This window comes from Lampris incognitus, chromosome 1 (genome assembly GCF_029633865.1).
Source record: "Lampris incognitus isolate fLamInc1 chromosome 1, fLamInc1.hap2, whole genome shotgun sequence".
Lineage (NCBI taxonomy): Eukaryota > Metazoa > Chordata > Actinopteri > Lampriformes > Lampridae > Lampris > Lampris incognitus.
This window is the reverse complement of record NC_079211.1, coordinates 142,836,093-142,847,322: the sequence shown is the minus strand read 5'-3', so window position 1 is coordinate 142,847,322 and position 11,230 is coordinate 142,836,093. Positions and strand designations below refer to the sequence as shown.

General features: G+C 43.0%; 1 protein-coding gene across 1 annotated transcript; it reads right to left on the bottom strand.

Annotated features, from left to right (window-relative positions):
* Positions 1–213: 213 nt before the first annotated feature.
* On the bottom strand, positions 214–10,243 carry ido1 (indoleamine 2,3-dioxygenase 1). The gene is made up of 10 exons (XM_056292504.1): positions 10,148–10,243; positions 5,353–5,448; positions 4,825–4,944; positions 1,886–2,004; positions 1,772–1,786; positions 1,548–1,647; positions 1,256–1,373; positions 1,122–1,173; positions 815–963; positions 214–720 (listed from the first exon to the last, which is right to left on the bottom strand). The coding sequence occupies exons 1-10, from the start codon at positions 10,241–10,243 to the stop codon at positions 332–334; spliced, it is 1,254 nt and encodes a 417-aa protein (XP_056148479.1). The 3' UTR covers positions 214–331.
* Positions 10,244–11,230: the final 987 nt, after the last annotated feature.

Genomic DNA, 11,230 nt, shown 5'->3' with positions numbered 1-11,230 from the left:
GCATTCTCTCACAGATTAAAAAAGAAATTAGCGGTTGAAGTTAATGTAAAGTAACGGTGATGGTTTAAATTATGGTTTGGACCGAACGATGGGCGGCGCTCGGGTCCATAAAACTGAGGTTTGCTTACAGACAACAAAGCTCGACATGAAACAAGCAGTCAAAGCTTCTCACAGCTTTGCCAAACGTCATTTATTTATTAATGACATTTACATTTGTGGGTTGAGTAAGTAATTGGAGACGATTCGGTGCCTCTTTCATGTTGCATAGTTGTTGTTGCACTGTGCAGCTTCACTCAAAAGTTCATGTCAGCGTTGGCGCTACGTTTTAGCTCTACAGGGCTTTGCCGCTTTCTGGCAGGTATACATCTCTTGTTTGGTCCCTCACAGTCTTTAAAAAGCTCATGATGCCAGAGCCACCGGTGCCTCTCTCCTCCAGTGCTACAGGGCCCCTGCTGACGGTCTCCTCCTCCTCCAAAACCTGGCTATCTTTACGGAGCTGGCGGGCACGGGCAGCGGGCATTGTGATGAAACGGCTTACCACGTTGATGTGGTAACTCCGCAAAGCCACCAGCTTGGTGACGCAGAGGTTGAAGGCCCGACTCAGATGTTCGCTGGCCTGCTCCTGGACAAAACTCCTCACGGAGGGCTGCAGCGAGATGTCCTGAATCAGCTGCTTGTGGGCAGGCGGCATGTAGTTCCTCATCCGAGTGAGAAAGGCACCTACAGTACGTGGGAGGGCAGTGTCGTCATGCGGTTTCTATTATTTGCCTTCCTCAGTGTTGTATTTACTCAAGAGTAATATTTCCCCTCTTACCAGGTTTTTCTTCATGTTTGACTCCCAGCAGCTCATCCAAGCAGTGGAGCAGGCTGCTCTGGGCGGCGCTGCCTCCTGAATATTCCATAGGTTCCTCATGGATGCCCTCATATACCAGCCCCTTTGGCATGCAGGGGTTGTCTCTCCACCTAACCACACATCCATGTGCGTCAGATGCGCGCACACACAAACACACACCCCAACATTTCAGGGAAAAAAATGTCTGTGTTCTCTCATAGCAAAAACGTCTAACTTGGACGGAAACAAAATTGACTTTATATCGACTAAGAGAGGTTAATGTACGTACCCAGACAGAAAGATCCTCATGATTCCATAAAACACCGATGGCTCCACGTGCACTAAAGGGACAAAGAGCACGTGTAACAACACGTTGACCTGATCAGTGGGAATACATCGTGTTCTGTATGTTTAAGGAATTACCGTGCATCAGTTTGAGTGCGTCCATCATGTTCTGTATAGACTCAGCAATGTCCTCCAGGGCCTTGATCACCGCCTCAGCATCACCACGACTTACACCATTGACCACGGCTGGAATGTTCTGCAAACCACATGCATTAACAACGGCATTCTTGATACAACGCGCCTTGTTTATGTCTTTTCTGTTATTGGTTTTTTCCTGATTAGTCAATAAATCAGATTGCTGGGGAGAGTTGCCTTTCCATTCCACGGGCACGTGTTTTATGAAGCACCTTAGTTTTTAAGCCATCTTTACCTTCATTGCGGGAGCTCCGGCAAGCTCCACCAGGAGAGTGACCATGAAGAATCCACGCACACTGTCTCCCCCTGGCAGTGCAACCAGCAGGTCCAAGTTCCTTGATGACGCACAAAACACAATCTCCCTTTGACATGACAGGTTGTGGCATTTCCCAGAATGCTCCAGCAACATCATATGTGGAGCACCCGCAATAATGTCTTTCATGTTGGTACTTTACTTACTCCATGTCTAGAGGTCTGGCACAGGGAATTATCAAGTTGAACATGGAAAAGAAACAGATTTTTAGTCAAGACGTGCTTAACATGCACCCGAACATGAAATAGAAGGTATCTTACCCCTCTGGATCTCTCTTCTTCCAGTTAGCCAACACACCATCTGCATGCGTGAATATTGGGGGGAGCCCTAAGCGCTTGGACACCTCCCAGTACGGAACCGCAAGGCAACGGGGCAGCGCCTGAAATGAAACGAAAATGACTGAAATTTGCATGGCGAGCATCCGGTCAGGAGAATGTGCTGTCAATTAGGCCTACTTCCAATTACAAACTTAAGACAATGACCCCGTGTCAGTCTTGGAGCAAAAAAAGTCAACACAAAAGTTCTGCTTTGTGCAGATTCATATGGGCCTGACAGGGGGGGAAAAAGCTCATGGATGGGAGTTATTCAACTTGAGGGCTTTGGGCAATTACCAATCCCGGCTCAGAGGTAGATTTGGTTGATGGATTTTTTTTTTAAGCTGCAAAGAATGTGAACACCGGTGCTTTTGCAAATCCTGTCCCGTGCTCTTTTTAACACAATATTGGCAAACATATCAAAAGGAATGAAAGGTTTCTTCTGTTCATCATTCCCTGATTTCATTTTTTTTTTACACATTTTCTACAAAGCCCAATTTACAAAATCCCTCTGAAGATTAAAAACGGATATCCACTTACAAAAGAGAAACAATTTCCCTCCCTGATGGAAAAGATGGATGCACCCATAAGGTTTTGAGGAGATGTGTTTAGAAAGGTGAACTGGTGGGGAGAGACCTTCCAGATGCATGTTGTAGTTGCCCTGGTAAGCCTGTGCATTGACGCCCATGGACATGGTCTAGGGTTTAGTTACTCTTTAAGTACACTCACAAGTATACTTCTGTAAACCAAAAACCTGGGCCAGTTTAGTCCCAAAGTCTAACTCAATGGTTTACTAATAAATACAGTTTTGGCTCCCTAAAGTTAGTATACCTTGTATTGTTAAAGTATATTTCTAAAGTATGGTTAAGTATACAAAACACAATCCCACAGTCCAAACCCATGTGGGTCAGGTGAATGGGCTGTACTAAAAATTGTCCCTAGGTGTGACTGTGTGTGTGTGTGTGTGTGTGTGTGTGTGTGTGTGTGTGTGTGTGTGTGTGTGTGTGTGTGTGTGTGGACCCTGTGATGACCTGGCAGCCTGTCCAGGGTGTCTCCCCGCCTTCCGCCCAATGACTGCTGGGATAGGCTCCAGTATCCCCACGACCCTGAGAGCAGGATAAATGGTTTGGATAATGGATGGATATTGTAGTTGTTGCCTTACATAAAGAGATTCCTAGTTTAAGTCCATTGAATGGAAAAACCTGTTGGATAATGCCTGTATGCTCAGCAGGGAGCCCCGGATCTACCATCAGGGCATGCTGGGCACACGCCCGAAGGACCACCACGCCAGGGGCACTTTATGTGCAAAATATTAAGCGTTATTAATTATTAAATGAAAAGAATGACTGGAGAATGAGCCAGTGTGGCGGCCCTGTGAGCACAAACAACAGTAAGCTATTACAGGCCTCAGCCAATAATTGACCAAAAAAAAAAAAAAAAAATTACAAAATCTGAATGGACGATATGGGTGGTATGAACAAAGAGTCAGGTGAATTTTAGTTGTACAGTGGTGCGGTGGCGCAGTGGTTAGCGCTGTTGCCTCAAAGCAACAAGGTCCCAAGTTCGAACCCTGGGGTTATCCAACCTTGGAGGTCATTCCAGGTCATCCTCTGTGTGGAGTTTGCATGTTCTCTCCGTGTCTGTGGTGGGTTTTCTCCGGGTGCTCCGGTTTCCCCCACCATCAAAAAGACGTGCATGTTTGGGTTTATACTCCTGTCTGTGCCCCTGAGCAAGGCATGGCAAGATGAACTGAAGTTGGTTCCTGGGTGCTGCACGACAGCTGCCCACTGCTCCTAGCTAGACGGCTAGGATGGGTTAAATGCAGAATGTAATTTCCCCACTGGGATCAATAAATTACCTCAAAATAAAAATTAAAAAAAAAAAGATATTGTGATATTGGGCTATACTATAGTCCAATATCACAAATTTGCCTCGGGGCTTTACAACAACACAACATCCTGTCCTTAGACCCTCACATTGGATAAGGAACAACTTCCTAAAAAAAAAAAAACCTTTAACACGGAGAAAAAATAGGAAGAAACCTCAGGGTGAGCAACAGAGGAGGGATCTCTCTCCCAAGACGGACAACGTGAGAAGTGGTGGATAGGCCTATTTTGGTTTCATAGATCATAGGTCAGTATTTTGCACTTTATGTAAGTGTTACACAAGTGAATGTTTCTGTTTTTTCTGGCTTTGTATCAGGATGATGCTGGTAGTGAATGGGGGAGAAGAAAAAAAAGGAAAAGATCTGCTTGCAAAACGGGGGGGGGAAAAATGCCAAGTCAGCAGAGCCATAAAAAAGGAATCTAAAAAAAAAAAAGGATAAAGTGCGTACGTGTGTTTTTGTATTTGCTGTCTGATTTCTGTGATAACAGCGCTGGGTGGGCAGATTGCGAACGTGGAACGGGACCCTCCGCTTTGAGCTTGGACACGCAGGGGCCCACGACAGTCATGATCCGGGCAGGTCAGCCTGGTTCAAGAGGAAAGATACTTGGATACTTGAAGCATCCCAGTGGATGGTGTCAGTGGAGAGTAGCAGATGCATACAAAATAGATTGTTTACCCTGATCTTATCTGCCGAGAATCGGCTATAGGATCAATAAAATGGATTTAGCCGGCCCCAAAAGCAAGTCCATGACCTCCCTTGAGTTATTCAAGAAGCGCTTATCCGAGACAGTTGTTTGAGCCAGTGGAGCAATTCAATCTTTCCTCAACTTCAGTTGCTTGAAAGTTGGATAACCTGACAGCTCAAGTTGAGATGTACAGTATACAGTGGTTTGTTGTTGAATGTGGGAACCCTGTCCAAGAACGGAGTGAAAAACAGCCAGGGGGAGACAGACAGAAAGAACTGAACAGAGGGAGGAAAGAGAGAGACAGAGAGATACCTCAACAGTGTTATTTTCCCCCTCTTGCCAGACGTAACCCATTGTCATAACACTCAAGGCAAGGTGGGCCAGTCGCAGCTCACGATGTTCCTCCAGAAAGTGGCTGCTCAACAGCGGCATCTGGTTAGGGGGGAGAATTGAAAAAGAATGGATAGCGTAAACACAGCTCTGTGTCCTTACAAGTTGGGCCTCCTTCAGCAATCATTCGTACGTGCGAATTTGTTCTTACACACCCATGGAATTTTTTTAGCCCTGAAGTTTTTCTCAGAGGCCAGTGTAGAACCGGGGAAACCCCTGAATTTAGACACCAATTGGCTAACACTGATGTCTTTGCAAGCCTGGGTGATTGCCCATTGCAAGAGGTAGACAATAGATGTTGGGGGGGAAGGAATTACAAATAACCATCAGGCTTTGCTTCTGACTGCCAGACAATCTTGAGAGCTAAAAAAATCCATTGGTGCTTAAGAACAAATTTGTACGTACGAGCGATTGATGAATGAGGCCCATTGTCCTCGCTTCCCTACTTACCTTGTGAATACAGGAGCGCAGCTCATGAGAGTGCACGAGCTCTGGGACGTGCAGGGCAATATCCATCCATGGCTGATAGTAGGGTGGCAGCTCTCCCTTCAAAATATGAAGTTACAATGATCCATGTATATTGCTTCTCATAATAAAGTGCATCTTTATGGCAATGTGTATACACATGTATCAAAATGCGTGACGTCTGGCAGTTGCAGCAGGAGGGATGGATGATAGCAGAATTAGAGAAGTAGGGACCAAGGTGTGCACACATCCAGACAAAATATTCAGGTGCAAGTCTTGATGCATGCTCAGTAATCCAGGTAAGGAAATCCCCGAAAGTTGAGTCAGACTTGTATATTGTGGAAACTAAACAGACACTGGCCAAGAGGATGGCACAACACAGGAGAGCTAACACATCAGGCCAGGACTCCGCAGTCTATACCCATCTACGGGTCAGTGGCCACTCTTTCAAGGATAAGGAGGTGCACATCCTTGATAAGGAGGAACGCTGGTTTGAACAGGGAGTCAAAGAGGCCATCTATGTGACAAGGGAACTACTATCCCTGAACCGAGGGGGGGCCTCAGAATACACCTGTTGCCATCTTACAATGCGGTAATTACAGCCATTCCCCAATCCTCTGTGAATAATACACATAGCCATTGTGACTCTAGTTAATGGTCATGCCAATTTGCATATGAAACCGATCGTTGGTTTCAGTTGTTACTTAATGGTATTGTTTATAAGGGTGGGATACCTGCAGTCAGTTGAGACTGAAGAGGACAATTAGATGAGTGATGAAACGTTCCCCTCAATGAATGTTGTGTCCAGATGATCTGATTCAACTTTCTGGGATTCAGGTGCAAGGCAACAAATTGCAGGGTACAAAGGAGTGAGATCTGCACACTTAAGAATTAGAGAAATAGAAACATCATATTGAATTCTGAAGCAAAGATTTGTGAACCTGACCTCGCATTTCAGTCATGTTTTCCTTGAGTGTCTTTTAACTTATCGTACAAATGACACTAATGATAAGTTTCCTGTCAGGCCATTTCTCCAAGTCCATTGACTATCCCAGCCGTAAATTCTTTGCTGTTTAGGTGCAAAATTCTATAGGTAATTATTTGAAAAGAAATAGATAAATTCCATGTAATTTGCTAGAAATGTTGATTATGTCAGATCATTGTGTCACAGTAAAAAGGTAAATACACTACTATCAAGCTAGTCAGACTAGCTTGGTCTAGTCAGAAAGGCACGAACTGATGAAGCCTCTTGGATGAGAGGCGAAACGTCTTCACGGATATATAACCAAGTCCAGTTGCACTTGATTCAATTCCTTTGGATAAAATGTGTTACGCATCATAAATAAGTGTACAGAAAACAACCACTTCTCTTCAATACTGCGAAATATGTCACTTTGCTGACTTCGTTCAAGTCTTCTAAACCATGATATAACTCCTTATCAAAAACCAGTCTCACAGTACTGTTGTGTGTGTGTGTGTGTGTGTGTGTGTGTGTGTGTGTGTGTGTGTGTGTGTGTGTGTGTGTGTGTGTATATATATAGAGAGAGAGAGAGCACTTTTATAAAACAATGTTACAAAGTGCTTTACAAAGAACTAAAACCAGACAAGGCAAAAATAATAAGATCAAATAAGTAAAAATAAAAACTGTATAAATAAATAAATAAAAACAAATATCCAACATTTGTAAAAGCTTTCACAAAAAGAAAAGTTTTAAGATGAGGTTTAAAGAAGCTAGAGACTTGGTTAGTCTTAGTTCAACAGGAAGAGCATTCCATAGTGTGGGGGCTCTAACATCAAAAGCCCGATCGCCCTTTGTGACAAACTGGAGACCTGGGAATAACCAGCAGGGCTCCATCTGTGGCTCTTGGTCGAGAGGGCATATACCAGGTCAATAAATCAGAAATGTATGTAGGGGCAAGACTGTTTAAGGCCTTAAAAGTGAGCAATAAAATTTTAAAATCAATTCGAAATATAACAGGGAGTCAGTGTAGGGAGGCAAGCACAGGAGTGATATGGTCATGCCTCTTTGTCCTGGTAATGAGCCGAGCAGCGGTGTTTTGTACCAACTGCAGATGGTAGAGGGAGCCCTTGCTGATACCCAAGTAAACTGCATTGCAATAGTCAAGCCAAGAATAGATAAAAGCGTGTACAACTTCTTGCAGCTCGGCAATTGATAAAGATGACCTAATTTTGGAGATTACCTTGAGCTGGAGGAAGAATGATTGAACAACATGTTTTATTTGATTATCAAAACTGAGGTTAGCATCGAATATTACTCCCAAGATTCCCAGCAGCCTGCTTAAGAATTTGGGGGACTGAACAGAATGACCTCAGACTTATCCTTAAATGTAAGAAAATGTTCAGACACCCAGGATTTAATGTCAGAGAGGCAAGTTGTGAGACTTGCTAGGGTGCCAAGTTCTGTGGGTTTTAGTGGCACGTATAACTGAATGTCATATATAGAAAACAGAAGGGGGCCAAGAACTGAGCTTGATGGACACCACACCACAACTCAGCTGAGCCATCGAGGAAGTAGAGTTATCCAGAACAACAGAAAAAGTTCTGTTGGCGAGGTAAGAGCGCAATAAACTAAGAACCAAGCACTTGATGCCAACCCAGGTCTCTAAGCGATGTAAGAGGATGCTGTGATCGACTGTGTCTAAGACAGCACTTATGTCTAAAAGAACTAAAATCGAGCAGTCACCTCTGTCTGCAGTCAGCAGTAGTTCATTAGTGACCTTAACTAAAGCTGTCTTGGTACTATGACGTGCTCTAAAACCAGACTGGAAATCACTCTCTCCAGAACCTTAGATAAATAAAGACAATTTGGCGATTGGTCTATAGTTACTTAAGGGCAGAGGATCTAAATTAGGTTTCTTCAGCAATGGGTGAACAATGGCATGCTTAAAACTGTCTGGAAAAGAACCAGAGGCCAGAGAATTTTAAGAATTTGCAGAATAATTGAAAATATCTCCTTGAGCAGCTTACTGGGAATGATGTCTGAGATGCAGGAGAAGGAGTTCATACTGAATTCATACACACTGGTGGTGGTTGAAGTGATTTACCCACTTGAAGTGAGTTACTCGCTTCAGTGTGAAGTGCTTTGGGTGTCTAGAAAAGCACTATATAAATGCATTAATTAATTAATTAATAATTAATATCATATTGGAGACTGTATTCTCCAACACTGAAATTGTAAATGTTTGGAACTGATTAAAAGAGGCAGAATTAACGTGGGGAATTGAACGAATGCAAGGGCCAGGCTGGATTTGGGACCTGATATTCTCCACCTTATTTACAACATGAGTGAGAAATGTTTTAGACAATTCAGCATCAGGTTAAAAAAAAAGAAATGAAGGGACCATTAATAACAGAATTAATTAACCTAAAGAGAACTTTATGATTGTTGTTATATCTTGATATCAGTTCAGAGAAGTATGCTGATCTTGCAGCCTTAACTGCCTTCTGGTAAAGGAACATTTTGGTTTTTAAGGGTGTTATGTGCTAATTCGGACTTGTTGACCTTCCATTGTCATTCTGATTATCTGGAGTCTTCTAGGGGCACAAGGGTGATTGTTCAGCCAAGGGGGGAGGGGGGTCATTTGATTTTTGTTTCCTAGTTTTAAATGGTGCAATTTGATCAAGGATGGATAGGCACTGATTATTGAATGAATTTAACAGTGCATCTTGATTGGGGGGGTATAGAGGGATTAAAGGATGAATTAAAAGCATCACATAATTTAACTGCAGAGCCAGCGTTGAGAATACAAGAGCGTGTTTTAGGATAGTGACTGGGAATAGCAAGCTGTAGTGGCACTTTGAATACGATAGCTTTATGGTTAGCTACAGGCATATCCACCAGATTAAGACAATCGAGAGAGAAACCAGATGAGAGTACAAGGTCTAAAATGTGACCTTTGGAATGTGTAGCCCCTTTAACAGATTGAATGAGGTTAAAAGCGTCTATAAGATCCAAAAAAAAAAGTGAAGTCAGGGAACGGGAAGGGGCCCCGTCCGAGCCTCTTGCGACCGTGGACCACCATTTTGGCCCAGGACGACTGATGGTTAGGTGTCAAGCAGGAGGAAAGCCATGGAAAAGTGGAGGGGGTCCCACAGAATTGTGTCCTGGATGGTTGCACCGAGAGTGGCAATCCATTTGGACTGCCCAGAAGCCACGTCCATGAAGGAGGTCAAGAGGGAGTCTTATGGAGTTCATCAGAAAGCCCTCGAACATCCTCTTCAAGGTCAGCAATCTTTCTATTTGCTTTCTTTAGTGGCATACAGTCCTCACAGGTCAAAGTTGGCATAATTGTTTTAAAATTTAAAATTTCATTTAGCAGATGCTTTTATCCAAAGCAACGTACATCTGAGAGTTAATACAACACAAGCAAGGATCTAGTCAGGAGGCAACAATGCAAGTAAGTGCCATAATTGTTTGGTTAGCTTAGCCACAAGCTAGAAACAAGCCACATAGCCCCAGCGCTACAGAATCAGAGGCTTCATTGCAATCAAGTCAGTTTAGGATCCGATGATCAAATAAAATCCACGAAGGGGTTGTTAAGTTGTTAGTTATCAAAGTTAAAGATTAAAAAGTTAAAAGCAAGCAGAACAACAGACAAACAAACCGCCAGCTGGGAACCGATAGGGGCACTATCACATGACACTACAGCTGAGGCCCAAAGGCATTGTGTCAGAAAAGGCACAATGTAGAGAGAGAGAATGAGAGAGTATGTATATATAATGTGGGAGGTTTCCTATTATCTAAAGCTTCTTTACTTACCAGAGGTGCAGGAAGAATAAAGCCCAGTTCTTCAGAGACATGGTATGGGTGCAAAGAAAAGGAGGGATCTTTGGAGCCTTTGACAAAAGTTGCCATAGTGTTGGTAACAAGTTCCCCGAAGAGCGCAAAGATCTCCACAGACAATTTGATGAACTAGGTATGCAGACACACGTCAATCAGATTGGAGCTCGGCACAGAGTTCATTTGAAAACTGTCCATACAGGTTACACAATATTTTTCCTCACTCAGTTACTGTGCTATTGCACAACCTCAGTGACAGTGTGCATTGAAGTACCTTGGCTTTGCTTTGTGTCCTAGACTTTATAAGACATCCTTTTTACTTTTATCACGATACTAACATTTTATAAAGGCTCCAAAGCTGTATTTTCATTACTCTCCCTCTAACTTATGGTGATGATGGTGATGAGTGGCCATTCCACAGCCTGTGTTTGAAACTCATCTTTATCAATTTGTCATGTCATCGACCTGATAGCAAAAATCAATTTTGTTTTATAAAATATACTTTTTTTTTTAAAATTGCTATCGCAAGAGCTCTGGTCAAAACAGTAGTTTTTCAGTAGGAATAATTGTTTTACAACAGCCTATACTCGACATACACTGGGGAAAGCCCAGAGTTGTGATTTTAAGGTTTAGTATGAAACTTAACTTGACAAATCTGAATTGTAAGTGACAGATCTAAATGATAAGACTTTAACAGACTATCACAAAAGAAACTCTTACAGAATGTGATCTACTACAAGTCAAAGGGCACATGACAAAGGTTTGTGTCTAGTCATGTGACAAAGGATGCTGTGTTCATGTTCAAGGGGTTATCTCCTCTCCTTCCAATACTATGCTTTTTTTTTCCTTTATCCACATTCCTAATCTAATACAGGTGCTCAAACGTTGGAGGCATACGAGTACTGAAATGGTCTCTGATGCAAAAAGACATCGAGACATCAGTAATGCTGGACATTACAGTTGAGTAAGTCATTTCCACTCTGTAGAAGGACCGTGTCTTTTTTTATGTAGTTTATTTGTAGTCGGGCACAGGATAATGGTTTTGCTTGTTCAGGAAATACT

What these genes read in the sequence shown, in the direction of transcription:
- ido1 (XM_056292504.1), bottom strand. Translation starts at nt 10,243, where the DNA reads ATGGCAACTTTTGTCAAAGGCTCCAAAGATCCCTCCTTTTCTTTGCAC. An exon ending in GGGAAAATAACACTGTTGAG is followed by an intron (nt 2,005 to 4,824) that starts GTATCTCTCTGT and finishes GTTTCATTTCAG; the next exon opens with GCGCTGCCCCGTTGCCTTGC. An exon ending in ATGAGGATCTTTCTGTCTGG is followed by an intron (nt 964 to 1,121) that starts GTACGTACATTA and finishes ATGTGTGGTTAG; the next exon opens with GTGGAGAGACAACCCCTGCA.